Here is an 18,905-nt window from a genome sequence, read left to right on the forward strand (position 1 = left end):
AACAACAAATAAATAAATAAATAATGAACATAAAACAAAATAGAAATTGCAGATGAAAGAAAAAGTTGAACAGTCTGGACGGAGAGAAAATAATGAAATTAAATATAAATTTTGAAATTGAAAATTTATTTCTTAAATAAACTTTTTCTTTAATTTTTTTCAAGCAAATAAAAGGAATGTATTATTATGTGATGTGATTTGTCTCTTGATCTTCTTAATTAAACATTGTGTAATTGTAACAAGTTAGTTTTTTTTAACAAGCATGAGGTATTCTCATAGACCTCCACTTTTGCAGAATATCATCATCATCATCAATCAACCTTCCTCTGGGGTTAACTTGAAAGTTTTGTATATATTATAAAATATTCAAAAGGAAAAAGTTTAGAGGATGTAATGAGCCTAAACAGTTTGATTATCATATAATGAGGTTAGAAAATGGATTAGAGGTATGTGAAGATTTGAGGTATGAAAAGCAAAGCAAGATATAATATATGAAAGGGAAGTCTGAGGAGCAGAGTCAAGATGACCAATAATGGCTACGTGTGTGGTCTGCAATTAGACATGTGAACCCCTAAGCCAAAGGCGCACGTTCTTCACGCATTCAATTTTGTCGGTACTCTTAAATCTCCAACCAACTTCCTTATTACTCTTAATTATTTTTCTCCTAAGTATATGTTTTTTGCATCAAAAACTTATTACATGGATAATATCACTTCATGATTCCGTGTAAAAAAAAAATCACATTTTTATATGAAAAATAAATAAATGTAGTCATTGTGTATCTGAAACAACTTTGTTTGAGTTCTACAAAACGATTATAATAATACAACCTACTTTAAATGTTTAATATAATTACATTGTTTATAGTTGTGATGGCTGACTAAGTTAAAATAATTTTATGTTAGTTGATAAGCACTTTGTGGCTCTGCTCATAATTATTGACGAATTGTCAGCAAGACAACAAAAGTTGTGCGTGTTCCTAGATTTTAAAAATAAAAATTATATTCTACACGGTCATTGGTCTTGTTCATATTTTTATATTAATTCATACGATTTCTTTATTTGTATAACTTTAGTCATTTAATATCGTTATTGATAAATTTTATTCGTGCATAATTTAATGTCACACTCGTGTATACATGTATAAAAGGCCAGATATTTATAGCATGATGTTTTTTGGTATACAAACATTTTTATATTTTTATTTTATTTTTTTCATTAGTATCTCGCTGTATGAAGTATGAACATTTCTTTTAGGAAAAAGTGACTTTTTAATCTTATATTTTTACCAATCGTGGTTAAATTTTTTATATTTTTATATTGATAAATTTGGTCTTCAAGAATTTAATCACTCCTAGATTTAAAAACGTGGTGAATTTTTTTATATAAAAAAAATACTATACTAAATCTATGTGATTTTTAAATCTGAGGATCAAATTTATCTATATGAAAATAGATTAACTTTTTTTCCGATGCATAAATTGATAAAAGTGTATGAAAATATATTAACTTTGACTACATTTGACTGAAACCGTAGACTAAAAACACATTTTCTCTTTTCTTTTATTACAATTATATAGTTGGAATTAGATAAAGTGAACTTGTATATTCACCAATATATATCTATATATATATATATATATAATGAACTTGACATTCAATAAAGGTATGCTTGAAAATCCGTTAGAATAGCTTTGAATGGAAGTTTTACATTTTTTAATGCGTAATAGGAAAAGCTGTGTGAGTGATGGGTTGAGTTAAACGTAATGGAACTGTAATCTTTTTTTTGAAGCAGTAATGGAACTGTAATCTAAACAACACTAAAACTTCTCGTTTATGATTTGTTATAATTTGACCATAGTTAAATAGTATTTTGAACAAAAATAATTATATACGTATTATCGAAAAACAAATTAATGGTAGACCAATATCGTATAATTTTTAAAATAGGGTAATCAAAACCACGAAATTATAAATGGATAAATAAAATCATGGATCGACTATATATTAGCATGGTAAGAAATGCAATTAATTTAAATATATACATTTAGACACAAAAAATTTAATAAAAAAAATGGAGTGTTGAAGTCCCTGCCATACATAGTACTAAAACATACAACTGCGGAATATATTCTGTGTTTGTGCTCATGATAATGCTATTATTGCTGTCTTCTCACCAATGAGAGTGAACAAAATTTAGTTGATAATATTGCGTGAGGATATGTAATGTGCATATTTCATGGACATGGTTCAAAATCAAATGATGCTTCTACTTTATGGCTAGGCAAGAATTACTTACTTTCAATTACGAATTTGCTATGGCTTTGTCTTTATTTACTATGACAAATTTCTTCTTGAAAAAATGGCTCCAGATGAATAATAGGATCAAATATTTGCAGCATCATTTAGACCACAAATTAATATACAACATGATCCGTAGATATTTGGATTCAGATATATTACCAAAACATCCAACTAAAGTGACAATGACCTTTTTCAATCAATCGTATTTGATTTGATGACGACGAAATCAACATGGTTGATGCGATTTAATTAGATGCAAATGTAAAGCATGTCTTTTCTGGGTCACGACTCACGAGAGCTTATTATTATGAATTCTGTGGCTCAGCTTGGTTTTCTTATTGTTCAATCTGTTTGTTTAATTTCTTTTAAATATTATTCTATAAACTAAGCAGTTCTTTTTTATGTTTTCATGTGTTTATTTAAATTATTTATTTTTAAATATTAATTTTTTATTTTATTTTTAAGAAACAAAATTTATCTTTTTAAAAAAATTAAAAAAAAAACTTTTTACAATTATTATTTTAAGTATAAACAAACTAATCCATTATGATACGTAACCTAGTGCCTACGGCGTAGTTAGATTTTTCATTTAAAGAGAGCTAAAAAAACTTTACCCGTAATCTATAAAAATAAATAAAGAAAATATTAAATTTTGTTTTCACTTTTCTTATAATATATTTATCCTTTAATAATCCTACCTCTTTTTATTTATTAATATTCTTATTTTTCATTTATATTATATCTTTTTTATAACTGACTTATCTTTAAATAAAATCACTCTTCAAGTGTAAATAAAAAAATAAAATTCAATCCACACTCTTCCTACTGTAATTACTGCAAATATGTGTATTAAATTGAATTTGTTTTTTCATTTAAATAAAATACATAGAGTCACATACTCACATGTATCATGACTCCACTAATATATAATTCAATATTCATTAAAAAAAATATATCAATGACATAATAATTTTATTTTAAAAAAATTGCGCCGCCAGCTCTCAGGATTATGTACCTGAGATGGACAAATGTGTTGGCAACCACAAAGAAAAATTTTATTTCCACTATCTTACAATGACCATTATTTAAATTTTTTACGCATATTAAAAATAATAAGTGTATATTTTTTAAAATAATTTACTTTCTCAATAAACATATTATTTTTTTAGGTAATTTAATTATTTGTGAAAAGATAAATTAAAAAATAATAATTAATATTATATTAAAAATATAATTTATTTAAAAAAAACAAAAATATTGTAATCAGTACAAAACGGAAGAAGTATATAATAATATATCTAAAGTTGAAAAGTTTGGAGGTAATATGTGAACAAAAAACAACCAAAAAATATTCAAAATAAAAATAATCATTATGATCTATTAGCCATTTGTGTGTCTTTGACTGTGATGTGCATTTTAATTTATGTTAAATTATTATTAAATTAGTATTTTTATTTGAATATTTTATATTTAATATATTTTTTAATAAATATATTATTGATAGAAAGTATATATCAATTTTATTGATGATAAATTTTTATCGATAAATCTTGTTCATTACTTTTAATGAAATACTTATTATATATAACTAAAAGTTATAATAAATTATATATAAAAATAAATATTTTATTTAAATATATAAGTATTTGAATATATAAATTGTATATAAATTTATATAAATAAATATTTTTTAAAATATAAACTATATTTTAGATTTATTTTAAATATATTTATGAAATTTAGATTTAAAAATATTTTAAATTATTAAAATTTAATTTATAAACTAGATAAAATGTTAAAAAAAATCTTAAAAACTTATGTCAAAGGATAATCCTTAAAAAATTCTTATAAAAGATAGTTATTCACATTTAATACTTAAGAATTGATATAAATAAATATAATAAATAAATAAAATGATATATATATAAGAAATTAAAATAATTTATAAAAATAAAAAATAATACCTAAAAAACAATTTTTCACAAGATAATTTTCTTCGCGTTTAATATTTAGAGATTAAGATATGTTAAGTTAATGTGATTTTCTTAAAAAAAAATATTTAATTTTATGTTGAATCAATTTTTATGTTGAAGATTTGATTTTAAATTTGCTCAATTTTATATAAAAATTTTGCATTTAATGAAGAAAAAATATACTAAAATTACTACTACCTTCCTTTTAAAATAAAAATTGATTTACATGAATAACTTGAGTTCGGTCTCAAATTTAACCTTTTGTTGTATTCGTTAAAAAAAATTATACTGAATTTTGCTACTAGTTTAAATTTTAAAATAAAACTATTTAAACATAAATAACTTCACTTGGAATTAAGGATGACAAATATGCCCTGCGAGTAATACCCAAATTCGTCCCGACTTTGACAAAGAATATCCAGTTTGACCGAGTACAGTATGGGTACAAGTAAAATTTGATATATTAAATCGGGTACGGATACGGGTATGTACTTAGTTGTCCTGTACCCGTACCCGTACTCATCCCTGTTCTTATTTTTAATTTAATATCCACTTTCAATTTAATTATATTAAATAATTTTAATATTTTTTATGTGTGATTATTTATTATAATATGAGGTAGAGAAATAACTTAATTATAATTATAATTAATAAAAAAAATAATTTAAAAATATCATTTTTTATAAAAAAATAAATAATAAAAAATTGACAAGAACGGGTACGGTATACCCGATACCTGATGGGGACAGATATGCGAAAGAAAATCATATACATGACGGGTACAGATACGAGTACAGATACGAGGATGAGAATGAGTTTGACTCGCAGGAACGGAGACAGGTATCATGAAACTCGTACCCGACCTGTCGCATTGCCATCCCTACTTGAAATTCAATTTTAGCCTAACTTAATTTAATTAAATTTTTTTTTTAAAATATTCGCTCAAACGCGCACTTAATTCAAATTATCAACTTTCAATTTTCTGTTTTCGTCTAACTTTTTAATTTTTTTACCTAACTTATCATTTGGTTTTAAAGCGCACCTAATATTTTAATGTTTCTTTTAGACAATTTATGGGTATAAGATTTATATTATTAATTTATTCGATGGAACCAATGAAGTAGGAAAATGGAAAAAAGATGTTAATGATTTGCACAGGAAACTAGAGGCATCACCACATCACTCCTCGGAAAAATATTTGGGTCCATAATTACAAAAATAAGTAGGCCCAATTAGCCAGGGCCTATGTCCAATCAAGAAAATTAGCATGCTTTTGGATCTGATGCAATCAGACCAGGGCTTTTTCAGTTTATACTCTTCTTTCGCTAAATACACTCCCCTTCCTTTATTTTAGTATTTTTTATCATAAATATTCTTTATACTAAAATTACACATTATATAATAAATATACGGAACTATTTTTTGTACCTTGTATGAATTCGAGAGATCCATACACTTCTACAACTTAACAACTATGCAATAAAAAAACAAATTTAATTTTTTGAATTATCATGCAAATAGATTTTGAATATACATGCAATAATATATATATATATATATATATATATATATATATATATATATATATATATGTGTGAGTGTGTACGCGCGCGCGTGTGAGAGAGATAGAGAAAAAAAAATTATATGATTTTCAATTTTTATAAAATTTACAGACTTAATCTATGAATTATGAACTTTTAATTAAACTATTAAATCATTGAAATTTGATGTATAACATGAATTATTTAGTAAACCAAGTCTTGGTAAACTTATTCAATTTAATAACTTATGTTTTATATCAAATTTTAACGATCAAATTATTAAATTAAAAATTGTAATGCATAGATGGAGTCTGCAAATTTTTACAAATTTTAAAAATCATTTGATACTTCATTTCATTAATTTAAAGTAGCTTATAAATTGTTTTTAATACTTCCTCGTGTGTATATATACATATATGTGTGCGTGTGTGTTTATTTGAACAAATGAAATAAAGTACCAAATGATTTTTAAATTTTTTAAAAATATTTGAAGACTTTACTTATGTATTATAAACTTTTAATTTAACGATTTAATCATTGAAATTTGATGTATATATAACATAAATTATTAAATGGATAAAGTCTAGGTAGACTTGTTCTTAAAGGTGGGGAATACGTCTCAATTATGCACACACATATACAATAATCCATATTGCAAAACATAAATCATAAGTTGTTAGTCAAGAAATTACTATGCACAAGTTGTCTCATAACAACTTCAAAACAAAACATTGTCATTTCTAGCATGACTCTCAAAGAGCAACTCAACCTCTTGCCTAAACTTATTTTGTTTCCATAATACGATTATTGTAATCCAATAGCAAAGTAATACAAGAGCAAGCTCATAAATAATAAAGTGATACATAATATAAAAGTAAGATACGACTATATTAACAATTTCTTCATATCAACACTATAACAACTAGCTTATTTTCGTAAGACACATGAATCAGTTCAACAACTCAAACTTCATATCAACACCATACATATCACTGTGTCAACATAACTACGACCCAGTGCCCATCTTAACAACACATTTAATCATATAGCATAAATTAACAACTTAACATCATTTTCAACTTAGTATATAAACAACACAGTTTATCAATAACTTAGCAACAAAATAACTATACAACATATCATCTCACAACACAACAATTTAGTAGCACAATAACATAATGTGTCGTCACACGTTCCAACTAAGATTTTTCACAACACAGGTGAGTAGTCTAAGTGACTTGACCCTATCAAACCAACTTAACACCACAATCTCCTTAGACTTGTTAGATCAACAAAAAATTTGGTTATCAATTCACAACAATTATTTTTTTGAATTTGCCACTTAAAATAGAAAAGCCTAGTACTAGTTGTCAAGAATAATATAGCTTGGGTATGAGTCTGTCGTGACTCGTGATATTGACATACATTAACCAAGTCACCTATATGTATAATCCACTAACTATCATCGCGATACCATGCACCTTTCTAGTAATCAATTAAGGATTTTGCCCATCAACTTCATATCTTGCTTAATTTTGTTGCTTATAACCAATTTGGCTTGGTCTATCTATACAATATAAACTAAAGATTTAGAGAAGACTCAACACTTGTTACACTTCACTTGAAGAGTCAATAAAGGTTTTTGTAGGTTCTTAAAGAACCATAACACATTCACATGATAGGATATTTAAACTTTTAAAAATATTACCTTTCGTCTAGTTCGAAGTCTACAACATAGGACAATTATATGCACCAAGCATCTCATCAAGATATTTCAACATTACAACATTCCTCAAACATAACACAACAACATACTACACACCCACCTACTTCTCATACATTCACAATACAACGTACAACAACATGTTATTAACATTCAATTTAGCATACTCATGCCCAGCATGATAGTTTCAACTCAATCCTTTTGCACCCCGATGTCAATGAGATAAAGAGTATCCTTCTAAACAGCACTCGACACTACCAAACTTAAGTTTGACGTCATCTAGGTTGGGAGCCACTAACTTGATCATGCTCGATCTCACTTAAAATGGCCCGACACCACCAAGTTAGAAGGCTCCCAAGGTAATACACTCGATGCTCCTCAATCCATATGTTGACATAATCACGTTAGAAAGCTCCTAATTGACTCACGTATGGCGCTAGCTATCTCGCGCCCAACGTCAGATAAGAAAAGTGCCTCTGACTTGCATCGCGATTAGCACCATGAAGTTGTGCCTGATATGAAGGAGATTTTTGTAATAGGTAGAATCACAATTTGGCTCTATCACTTGCATTTCTCCACCACATCCAAATTGCAACCCATAAAACAACAATTATGCACTATAAGCAACTCAAATGTAACAAAATTTTCAACATGCAACCAATAAGAGTTTCAAATCATCATATTCCCTTTAATCCATTCAAAAACAACCAAAACTCAAAACATAAGAGTTCCACTTCTCAATTCAATCAACACAACCACATTTTGGAAGAATTTAGACAACAATTAGCATATACAACATAACAATAATCAATGCACAAGTTTCCCTTAACTCGAATTGATCAAAAACAAGAAAAAGGTAAGAAGAATGCATGAAGAACACAAACTCTCGGCATTCGTTGTACAATTACTTCGATCTACAATTCTCTATTTTGAGGCTTCGAATCTCGTCTCATCAACTCCCACAAATGAGCTTCAAGGAAATACTATGCGGTCCTATAAAGTCAAAATGAAGAAAGTTTTCCTCTCTTTCCAAAGTTTTTCTTTCTAACTTCTCTCCAAGTTTCTTAAGAAAATGATACTTTAAATTAAGTCCAAATCTTAAGAAAATCTTATATACCTTTTTTCCTTGACTTTTTGACCCAACTAGGATCATTATGTAAATTTATTACATGAATGAAATTCTTTTAAAACTTGTTCCTATTTTGGTATAGTCAACACAGGTGCCATTAGTTAACACAATGTTATATCGTTATCTATTGGTAGGAGACTAACTTTTTAAACTTTTTTATTCTTATAAAGTTGTTGTCTCCAAAAAGAAGACTTGATATATGTGTCTATATATATATATTACTTTATTTTAGAAAATATTATATTGTCCTCTTTTATCTTTTATTCATTCCCATCCAAACGTGAAAGATATTGAATTTTTACTTGTTCCGGTATTTAGTTGTATTCATTTCTATCAACACTATCACATGCCCTTCATTTTGAATGTATAATATATTATTTCTTGTGGTGTTTCTCACACCAACGACAGAAGTTAATTTTTTTTTTTTAAATGATGCTCTCATGGACATTGACACACATTGATTTTTTTTTTTTTTTTCAAATAGTGGGTTCCTATACAGCAACACATGCATAAAGTAAGAAAAAATTAAAAGAATAAAAAAATTTAAAAAGTTAGTCCCCTATTGAAGGATAGCAACACTAATTATGTAAAAAGAATAAAAATTTATCTCTCACTTGAAGGCAATGACACTTATTTTAAAATTAGTTATTAGTTAAAATAAATGTAGTTGGAGTTGCACTCATGCACGCCACTTGATTTCACATTTAAATTAGTTTTTTATATAAAAAAAAATGTGACATGGGGTGACACTATGTTGACCAACAACACTCACATTGCTATTCCAAGGTGGGAATAAGATTCAAAACAATCTCAATTTTGTAATAAATTTCCATATTTACCCTAGTTGGGTCAAACATCCCCAATCTACAATCTACGAATCTCAATTCTAAGGTTTCGAATCTTAATTAAACTCCTATTAATAAGTTTTGGAAAAGGACTAGAGTAGTCCTGTGATGTCAAAAAAAGAAAATTTTCCTTTGATTTCAAAAATTTTCTTTTTAACTTCTCTCAAAGTTTCTTAAGCAAACAAACTTTTAAAGTTAAAGTCTAAAAAAATCTTATATATATTTTATTAAATTTAGTCAATTTTAACTTTAACTCAAAACAGTTCATAAATAATTAAACTTGTAAAAATTTCTTAATCTTTAGAATTTAAAGATATTAAAACAACAAAATTACATAATCATTAACTTAACAAAATTAAACAAATAATCTTACAATTCACAGTATTAAATCCTTATTGATTTTGTTGTCTCTTTTATTTCTATCAAAAGATTTCACCTTAATTTCATCATATTATACTCATATATTTATACAATAAAATTACTTCAATGTTGTGCGTTACCATCATATCCTTGAACGAATGTGAACTATCTGTGTTATTATTGTATCTTTTAATGATCCCACAACACATATGTCTTGAACCATATTTTTAATTTCTTAATGTGTTTTTTTTTTTTAACTCAATATCACTCTATAAACACTACTTTTGAAACATCTCTCTGTAGAACACTATTTACTGTTCTGAAATGTGATTTTCAAAAATAAAAAATGAAAAACACTTTTTATAATGTTAATAAAAACAACTCGAGGATTTAGAAAGCACACTTTTCGGAAGAGTAATTATATTGTGTTTTGGGAAGTAATTTTCAAATTTGATTAGTTTTATCGCAAAATAGTCTGAGAATGTACGTCTCAGAACTGAAATTACCCAAAAATAAAATATAGGAAGTCCTAAATTAAGTGAGGTTTTATAAATATCAAAAGTCAAGGCTTTATAAATATCATGTCACTAAATAAAAACATCAAATAGTGCATGTAAAATATTAAAGTTTAAGATTAAAAAAGATAGTGTTCATGGGCAAAGCAAATTAAACATTGGTTGATTTTCCATAGTCTCATAAATTTAAATAAAATAAGATAAATAATGGCAAAATATCAGCGATATTCTTGCTTAAAAAGAGGAGTGGTGCGATGTTGTGTTACCACCAACCCTGACCCCCTAACCTGAGAAGGTGACAAGCCCATAATTAATTCATTCCATAAATAATCTGCCTCTTTAAATACTCAGTTTCCCATTTTTTGTTGATTTACCTGTCACGCTCCCATGGCCTCCCATGCCTTCACCGACAATGACAAGAACATTGTGTTTCGAAAGCTCAAGGCAAAGTCTGAAAACAAGGTTTCGCATTACCACTTTCATCTTCCTTCATTTTTTTGTGCCTTTTAGGTTTAGATCCTCGTCTGTATTTTATTTCAGATGTGTTTTGATTGTAATGCCAAGAACCCAACTTGGGCCTCTGTCACATACGGAATCTTCCTCTGCATTGATTGCTCCGCTGCGCATCGCAGTCTTGGCGTCCACATAAGTTTTGTCAGGCAAGATACACTCTCTTCTAATGTTGGTAATTGCATGTTAAGACTTTGTTTTATAAGGTTTAGGTTTTATAAGGCTTTCACTCAACATGTTTGGGTTAAGAGTTAAAGACTTTTACATAATTGAGAAATTTGTCTTAGATGCACGGAAAACCTCGTGTCTCTAAAATGAGATAATTATTCTTTAATCTATAAAAGAGTTGATAAAATGTATAATTATATACGGAGGTTAAAGCTCTTGTCGGTAGAATTAACTCCATTTTGATAAATAAATGTAGGTAGATGCTTATGTTTCATTAAACATTTGGAAATGTTCTTATGACAAATAATGTATTCAATACGCGATTCCTGCAACTAGTAGGCATGCCTTGTAAAGGGGAGCGAAGATACGCAATATTTGTCATAAGTGATATTGATTGATGCAGTAGTGGTAGTAACTTATGGTTTAGAGTTAAAAAATATTTTGATTTTGAATATGAAATAAATTATATTAGATGATAAATAATCAGTTTGTGTATGTTAAAGGTTTTCAACAGAAATTAATTACTGTTTTTAACGATAAATATTTTATACTAATACAATGGTAAAAATAAATGATGTTTGTAGTGATTTATATTTTATCTAAACACATTAAATGTGTGTTTCAATTTGGTATTATATGTATTTTGAGAAATTATCTTATGATTAGCTTTTAAGAAAAAATTGTTTATTATTTTTTTGCACTATTGAATGGATAGACTATGTGGCTAACTATAAATAAAATGGTGAAGGTAGAAGTAATAAGGATGACAAATAAATATGTATATATGAATAATGTTCGAACCTGTCATGACTTTGACGAAAAATATCTTATTTGATTAAATATGAATACATTTGATATTCATTTTATTAAATTGGGTACGAGAATGATAATGAGTATATATTTACTCGTTTCGTATTCATACTCATCCTCATTTTTTATTTCTAGGAACTTAATTTTACTTTTAGAACTTACTTGAGATTTATATAATTTTTTAAACTATTTTAATTTTATTTCGAATGAAACGTAATTAATGTAATTTTGTAATTATTATTTTATGTTAAAATTCATGTTTGTTTTTAATATTTTTTACAAAAAATATTTAATTAATTTTTAGACAGATACAAGCATATTTAATATCTAATAAGATAAATATGAGATATAAATTTTATATTCATCAAGTATAGAAATAATGATGAATATAAGATATAACTTTGAGTCGGGACAAAAATATTGAAACCTGCAACCATTCCGGTGTCATCCCTATGTCATCCCTAAAATGTAGGAGCAAAGTAGATCAATAAAAGAAAAATTGAATACTCATTCATTATATGTTCTTCTATGCAGATCTACAAATCTAGACTCATGGAACCAAGAACAATTAAGAATGATGAGCTTTGGAGGAAACAATCGTGCACGATTTTTCTTTAAGCAACATGGATGGACTGACGGTGGTAAATTAGAGGCCAAATATACATCGAGAGCTGCAGAGTTATACAAACAAATTCTTTCAAAGGAAGTATCTAAGAGTATTATTGAGGAGGCGAGTTCACAATCACCACCTAATGCTTCCCAATCTGCACAAGTTGTTGAAGGACTTCCTCAACTAAAGACTACTGAGTTACTAAAGGAAAATATTATGAACAAGTCTGAAATGCCAAATATCAGTACTTCACCCAGAGCTTCACATACAACAATTTGCAATACTATCAAAAAGCCTATTGGTGCTAAAAAATGTGGCAAGACCGGGGGACTTGGTGCACGAAAGCTTACTAAAAAGGTACGTAAATAATTATCTTTATTTGCATATAGTATTTGAAGAAAATCGTTGAGATTATTGGTTGGTCTTTGTATTGATCTCTTATATTTAAGATATTTTAAATTTACAAAATCTCTTTGTGTTATGAAGTCAAGTGAGTCTCTTTATGAGCAAAAACCAGAAGAAGCTCCATCTTTAGTTACTTCGTCAACAAACAATGATTTGCTTTCAGCGCCATCGCCAACATCTCGATTTGAGTATATGGAAAATGTTCAATCATCTCCTTTGAATTCAAGTTGTGGGGGTAAACGTCTGCTTAGGCATGCATCCTTACCAGAGTCATCTAGCTTCTTTGCAGACTTTGGAATGGACAATGATGTTCCAAATAAGTTTGGGTCAAATTCCTCAAAAGTGCAAGTAAGTCACATGCCTATAATTTTACCCTTGTATAATATCACTTTTACCGCATGTGATTAACCTACAAAAATAAATTATATATGATTTTGTTTGAAGTTTGACGTTGAATACCTATTACTTGAAAATACTAACAAAATATATATACACATGGCAAAACATTATTTACAGTTTCAAGGGACAATGCTAGCACACATGTTTTATCTCTACTATTAACAAAGAAAACTCTCAAGCAGTTTTTCATCTTTATATTTGGGTCTTTATATTTTACTCTAACCTTTATCTTTCATTTTATTAGTTTTCATGAAAAATAATATACAGATTATAAAATTTATGATTTTTTTCACTTTCCTTGTTGCTTTACCAATTTGTCAACTATCAAAAACATTTTTTGCACTTTTCTTATTATAATTACAATGTCATTTCTATAAATAAATAAAAAAAATTCATCACATCATGATTATTATTATTGTTATTATGTCCCCGCTTGTGTTTCTGTGTTTTTCTTAGTTAAAAGAAAAAATGTTAGCATATATGCAAGAAGAAAAAAAATTAAAAAGCATTTCATGTATCATATAAACAAATATGCCTAACAAGTATTTGTTAATTGTTTTAAAAACACGTTTTTAATTATTTTTCATCCATTTGAGTTTTTTAAGTTCAAACTTTTGTATTTTTATTAAATAAGTATTACATCTAGAAAAAGCGAAATGGAGGTATATAAGTCACACATTTCGCCCACCCATGCTTATTGTTCGGATGCAATAGTGTAAGATTAATAGATTATATAGGTGATATATTTAAAATTCAATAAGGTGCAACAAATATTTAGAGTTGTTTATATTAATGTTTTATGATTTGTAGAGTACTAGTCGATTGATGCACGACTTTTATATTTGTATTGAATGCATACTTATACTATGTATTTTGTTTATCCATTATAGTTAAGTAATTATAGCCTTTTGTCATGGCAAGATCCTCTAATTACGGGTCAAATGTTATTTTTAGATTTTGTTGGTGCATACTTATGAAATTCAGTGATACTAAATTTAAAATGCGTGTTACATCTTCTATTTAGCCCATATTCATCATCTCTCTTAACCAGTTGGGATTTGAATTGATTGCAAATGAAGTTATTGCATAATACTATCTTTAATTATAAGTAATAAATTAAATATTTTTCTATTTATAAACAATAATTATTAACTTTTAAAATTATTTAGAGTTAAATTTTTTAATATTATTTATTTATTGTTAACCTTATTTCTTGTGCATTCATTTATAATTGATTAACATTTAATATAGCAACTACTTAAAATAAAAGGTATGTTTGAAATAAAACATGAATTTATAGTATAATTAATTGAAAGTAACTATATTAATTATTTTTCTTGGTCTTAATAATTTGTATTATGCTTATGATTACGACTAGAGGTAGTAATATTTAGAGTTGTAAAGTGAGTCGAGCTAACCTAGTCTAAACTAACCTATACAGGTCAAATTTATTTTATGTTAGGCTAGTTTAACTTATATTCTTTTGAGTTGTTACTTTTTAGTCCAACTTGACCCATGTCAAGCCATCAAGGCAAATTAGCATAATTAAGAAAAATACATTGAAAAATTAAATCTATTTTTTACAATGAAAAATTAAAAGAAAAAATAAATTATAATATGATTAATTGATACTATATATTAGTTACAAATGAGCAATCGACCAATCATAGTCGTATAGTTTTGAGTAGTTACATGTTCATACATCTAGAGTTAAACACACTCTACTTGAAATAGTAGTTAATGCATTCTTTAACTATTCATGTTTAGTTAAAAACATTTTATTATGATCTATGTTTCTATAATTGAGTTTAAAATAAGGATTTGACATTTTATTCATTGTCCAAACCCCTTTAAATTCAACATAACTATATAAAAGATTTGCTTGATAATACACTGGTAAGTGCATATTTATAAGTCTTAGGATCGAATTGTTGCTACTTCAAAAACTAACTTTGTTATCTAGTATGATCCCAATATCTCGGTACTTAAGAGATCCTATACATTTAATAATATGATTGCTTAAATGATTAGTACCTGAAACGAGAACGAGAAAACCTTCATAGCTGTTAATCCTAATTTTAAGTTTGTAACCACAAGTCCACAAATCTATAAATGAACACAAAATAGTAAAAAAAAAAAAAACTATTATTATATTTAATTTATTCTATTATTTTGCAATATATTACAGATTAACAATGATAGTAGTTTAGTTTATTTTTCTTATTAGTTTAACCGGATAATTTGTAAGCTTGTGAGCTAGCTCGACCTTAATCCATTTGGCCTGTCGAGTTCAGCAGATTAGGCCAACATGACTTTATTCTATTTATGTTCTATTCTTTAAGGTTTAGTCTGACTTTATTTAAGGGTTGTTTAGATCAACCATTAGACTGAATTCAAATTGACAACTTTAGTAATGTTTATATCAAACAAATGCTACAAGAAAATGCTAATGATAACAGGTTAGTTTGTTTTAAAAATACTGTTTATAAAAAAAATGATTTTAAAATATTTTTTTTAAGCAGATAAAAGTTATTTATTAAATAAAAGAGAAAACTTGAAAAAGAAAAAAAGTTGTTTTGACAAACACATAAAAAATAGAAAATTATTTATTTTATTAAATAAAATGATTTTTTAAGAAAAAAACTTAAACAAACGGATTTAATATATTTAATATATTGCTCTAAGCTATATTGAATGTTTATAAAGTATCACGTTTCTCCTATTTTTATAAACCTTGTGTATTTTTTTTGTGGACCCATTATTTTCTCGAGTTTATGACAAATTTTAAATTTAATTATTAAAAATTAGTAATTATGATATTTCATATTTAAATGTTTTATGTTCACGGTGCATACTTTTAACATGTGAATGATAAGCATACTTTTGTATAATTATCTCATTTAACCTCAAATATTAATGTCCAATTATTTGTATAATATTTACTTAGTTTTACGACACTTATTTTAATTTGTTCCTCTTTTTTTATATTTTAATGCCTAACCATTTGTCAGATTCAGGAATCCAATGAAGCTAGAAAGAAGTTCACAAATGCTAAATCTATTTCCTCATTCCAATTTTTTGGAGACCAAAACGAGGATGCAAATGATGCTCAAGTCACTTTGTCAAAGTTTTCGGTACGTTCTTTTATAAATTGTTGAAATATTGTTTGAGCATACGCATTTTTTTTTTGTAGGTAGTGGACTTTCATTTCCTAATTGTGGAAATGTAACAAGATTAGATAACTTATTACTTATATCATTTAACCTCTTGATTGTTATAACGCATAACATTTGGGGTGATAAAAGTCAACGATGAAAATCACTTTTAAAATTTGATGTTAAAGTGAATTTTAAATGAAGATTAAAAAAAAAAATTTCTTTTGAACAAATGGCTATTTGTATAAAGCATTTGTATTGAAGGAAACATCTTTTTCTTCTGTTTCTAGCCATTGTACTCCCAAGTTTTTATTGTCTCTATGATAGTATCCATGGAGAATCATTATTTGATAAATAATACAAGACAAAACAAAAACTATTTTTGAAAAGATATCAAACTTTTCTACTTTTATTGTTATAATTTCCTATTATAAAATCACGTCTATTTGTGTTTTCTTAACATTTTTTTTAATTAGTTAAACTATTTTTCTTTGTTATCAATGTGGATAGTAAGGTGTTAAACACATGAAATTTAATCCAAGGTAGTGTTAAAAACCTATGATCATGTGGTAAAAAGATATCAAACTTTGTCTTAGCGAATTAAAAATGGTAAACAACTTTCATGTTTTAATTCAAAGCATTATGTATTTTTTTTTTAATGTGAGATAATGCGTGACTTGTCCCTAGCGTGAAAAACTCTTAATGAGAAATTAAAGTCCCATATAACTTCAAAATTTGATGTTTGGCTGTATTTATCCTTTTCTTATTGTTAGGGTTCGACTGCCATCTCTAGTAGCGATCTTTTTGGTAACTCCACACATAACTCATCCATTGATTTTGCCACTAGTGATCTCCTTAATCGACTATCTACCCAGGTTTGCTTTTGGACTTATAAACTTGACTCTATTCATTGTCATTGTTGTCATTGCTCATGTCCCCGATTTGACATTTTCTTCCCATCTTTTTTCCTATCTTATTTTCCAGACACGAAAATATATTTTCTCTTAAAAATATGATGAAGCAACGAAGAATCTCAGCTCCTTAGCCTTCACTTTCATAATAGATCTTCAAGACTGAATTCTCTAAAATTGTAAGTTTTGTATCAAAGCAAACCTCTAAAGTCCGAGTCACCAGCCACTGATGTTTTGAATGTAATAGAATAATGCAACATGCAGTTATTTAGAACCAGATAATAATATACTATTTATGTTTTAAATGAGTCTCAAAACATGAAAAATAAATAATAGCAAAATAGTTTCAACACTTGATCCACAAATATCAAGACTAAAACCTCTTAAAGAGAAAAAAAAAACGATACAAAACATCTACAATACACATAAATTGTCGATAATTAATGATGAAGGAAATAACTAACTATATGTGAGATATATTGACAATAAATCAATGAAATGGATGTGAGGATGAAGAAAATAACAAAATGGAAGCCAAAGGTTAATCTTTGTTTAACTTCCAAATTTCGAGGAACTATTCTTTAAAGTTCCATTACATTATATATTTTTTTTATTCTTCCTCTCTTATCTCTTCTTCCTCCCAAAGACAAGGTAATACATATGATGATACTTGAACTCTTAAGTCAGAAAAATCTAATTTTGTTAGTGTATATATGTTCCATTGTGTCTATGTACTTGGTATCATAACTTTTTGTTTCAGTGAGTCAGATAACTTAATTACATTTATTGCTTCGGTAATTGCTTAACTTCTCTGGCAACAATAAATCTTAAACAAAGTCATAAATACATCCTTGATTGATGAAACTTACTAACGAAATCAGATACATTCGGTTTTACGTACGTATTTGAAATTGGTCATACATATTTAAAACCATATTTTTTTTCCTATCAAACAAACATTATTTATCTTTATTTATATATTTGATTTTCTTCGTTGTCTATAAATATCTTCCATTCTATTATCATTATATCTATATCCAACTTGAATTTAATATTTTTTAAATTATTAATAGTTAAAAACAATTAATATCATCTTCTAAATTATTCATGTCATTAATACATTCCACAAACGGATGTATTTGTATTTTTCTATTAAAATACTGAATTAAAGAATAAAAACATCTCTAATATGAAAGGTGCTTAATAATAAAATATCATTTTGATATATATTACATGTGATTTTAGGTTGCTTAAAAGTTAAAACTAAAGAAAGTTGTTTATATAAACAATTTTTTTTTTGGGTTTCTAAGTATTTGTGTGTTCATGTGGAAGAAGGAATATGAGATGAGAGAGAGAGAAATATTTGTGAGTTAATTAGCAATTTCTAAATAGAAACAATTGCATTAGAGTGATAATAATTAAACAAATTGCTTAAAATGAGGTGGCATGTATAAACTCACTTTAAAAAATATTTATTTGAAAAACATTAGAGATTATTTAAAATAAAAGAGGTTTGTGAAAATTTTGTCACATCAATTCATATGGAG

General features: G+C 26.7%; 1 protein-coding gene across 2 annotated transcripts; it reads left to right on the plus strand.

Moving 5' to 3' along the window:
- The first annotated feature begins 10,586 nt into the window (after nt 1–10,586).
- On the plus strand, nt 10,587–18,380 carry LOC109801448 (putative ADP-ribosylation factor GTPase-activating protein AGD8). Of its 2 annotated transcripts, none has more exons than XM_020362522.3 (7): nt 10,587–10,852; nt 10,931–11,049; nt 12,413–12,845; nt 12,975–13,241; nt 16,310–16,426; nt 17,221–17,322; nt 17,432–18,380. In XM_020362522.3, exons 1-7 carry the CDS (start codon nt 10,778–10,780, stop codon nt 17,453–17,455), a joined length of 1,137 nt encoding a protein of 378 aa, XP_020218111.1. In that variant the 5' UTR covers nt 10,587–10,777; the 3' UTR covers nt 17,456–18,380. The 2 variants fall into 2 exon arrangements, with proteins under 2 accessions (XP_020218111.1, XP_020218110.1); XM_020362521.3 differs by having other exon boundaries at nt 10,644–10,852; nt 16,304–16,426; nt 17,432–18,014.
- The last annotated feature ends 525 nt before the right edge of the window (nt 18,381–18,905 follow it).

This window comes from Cajanus cajan, chromosome 11 (assembly GCF_000230855.2).
Source record: "Cajanus cajan strain Asha chromosome 11, NIPB_CcT2T_4, whole genome shotgun sequence".
Classification (NCBI taxonomy): Eukaryota; Viridiplantae; Streptophyta; class Magnoliopsida; order Fabales; family Fabaceae; genus Cajanus; species Cajanus cajan.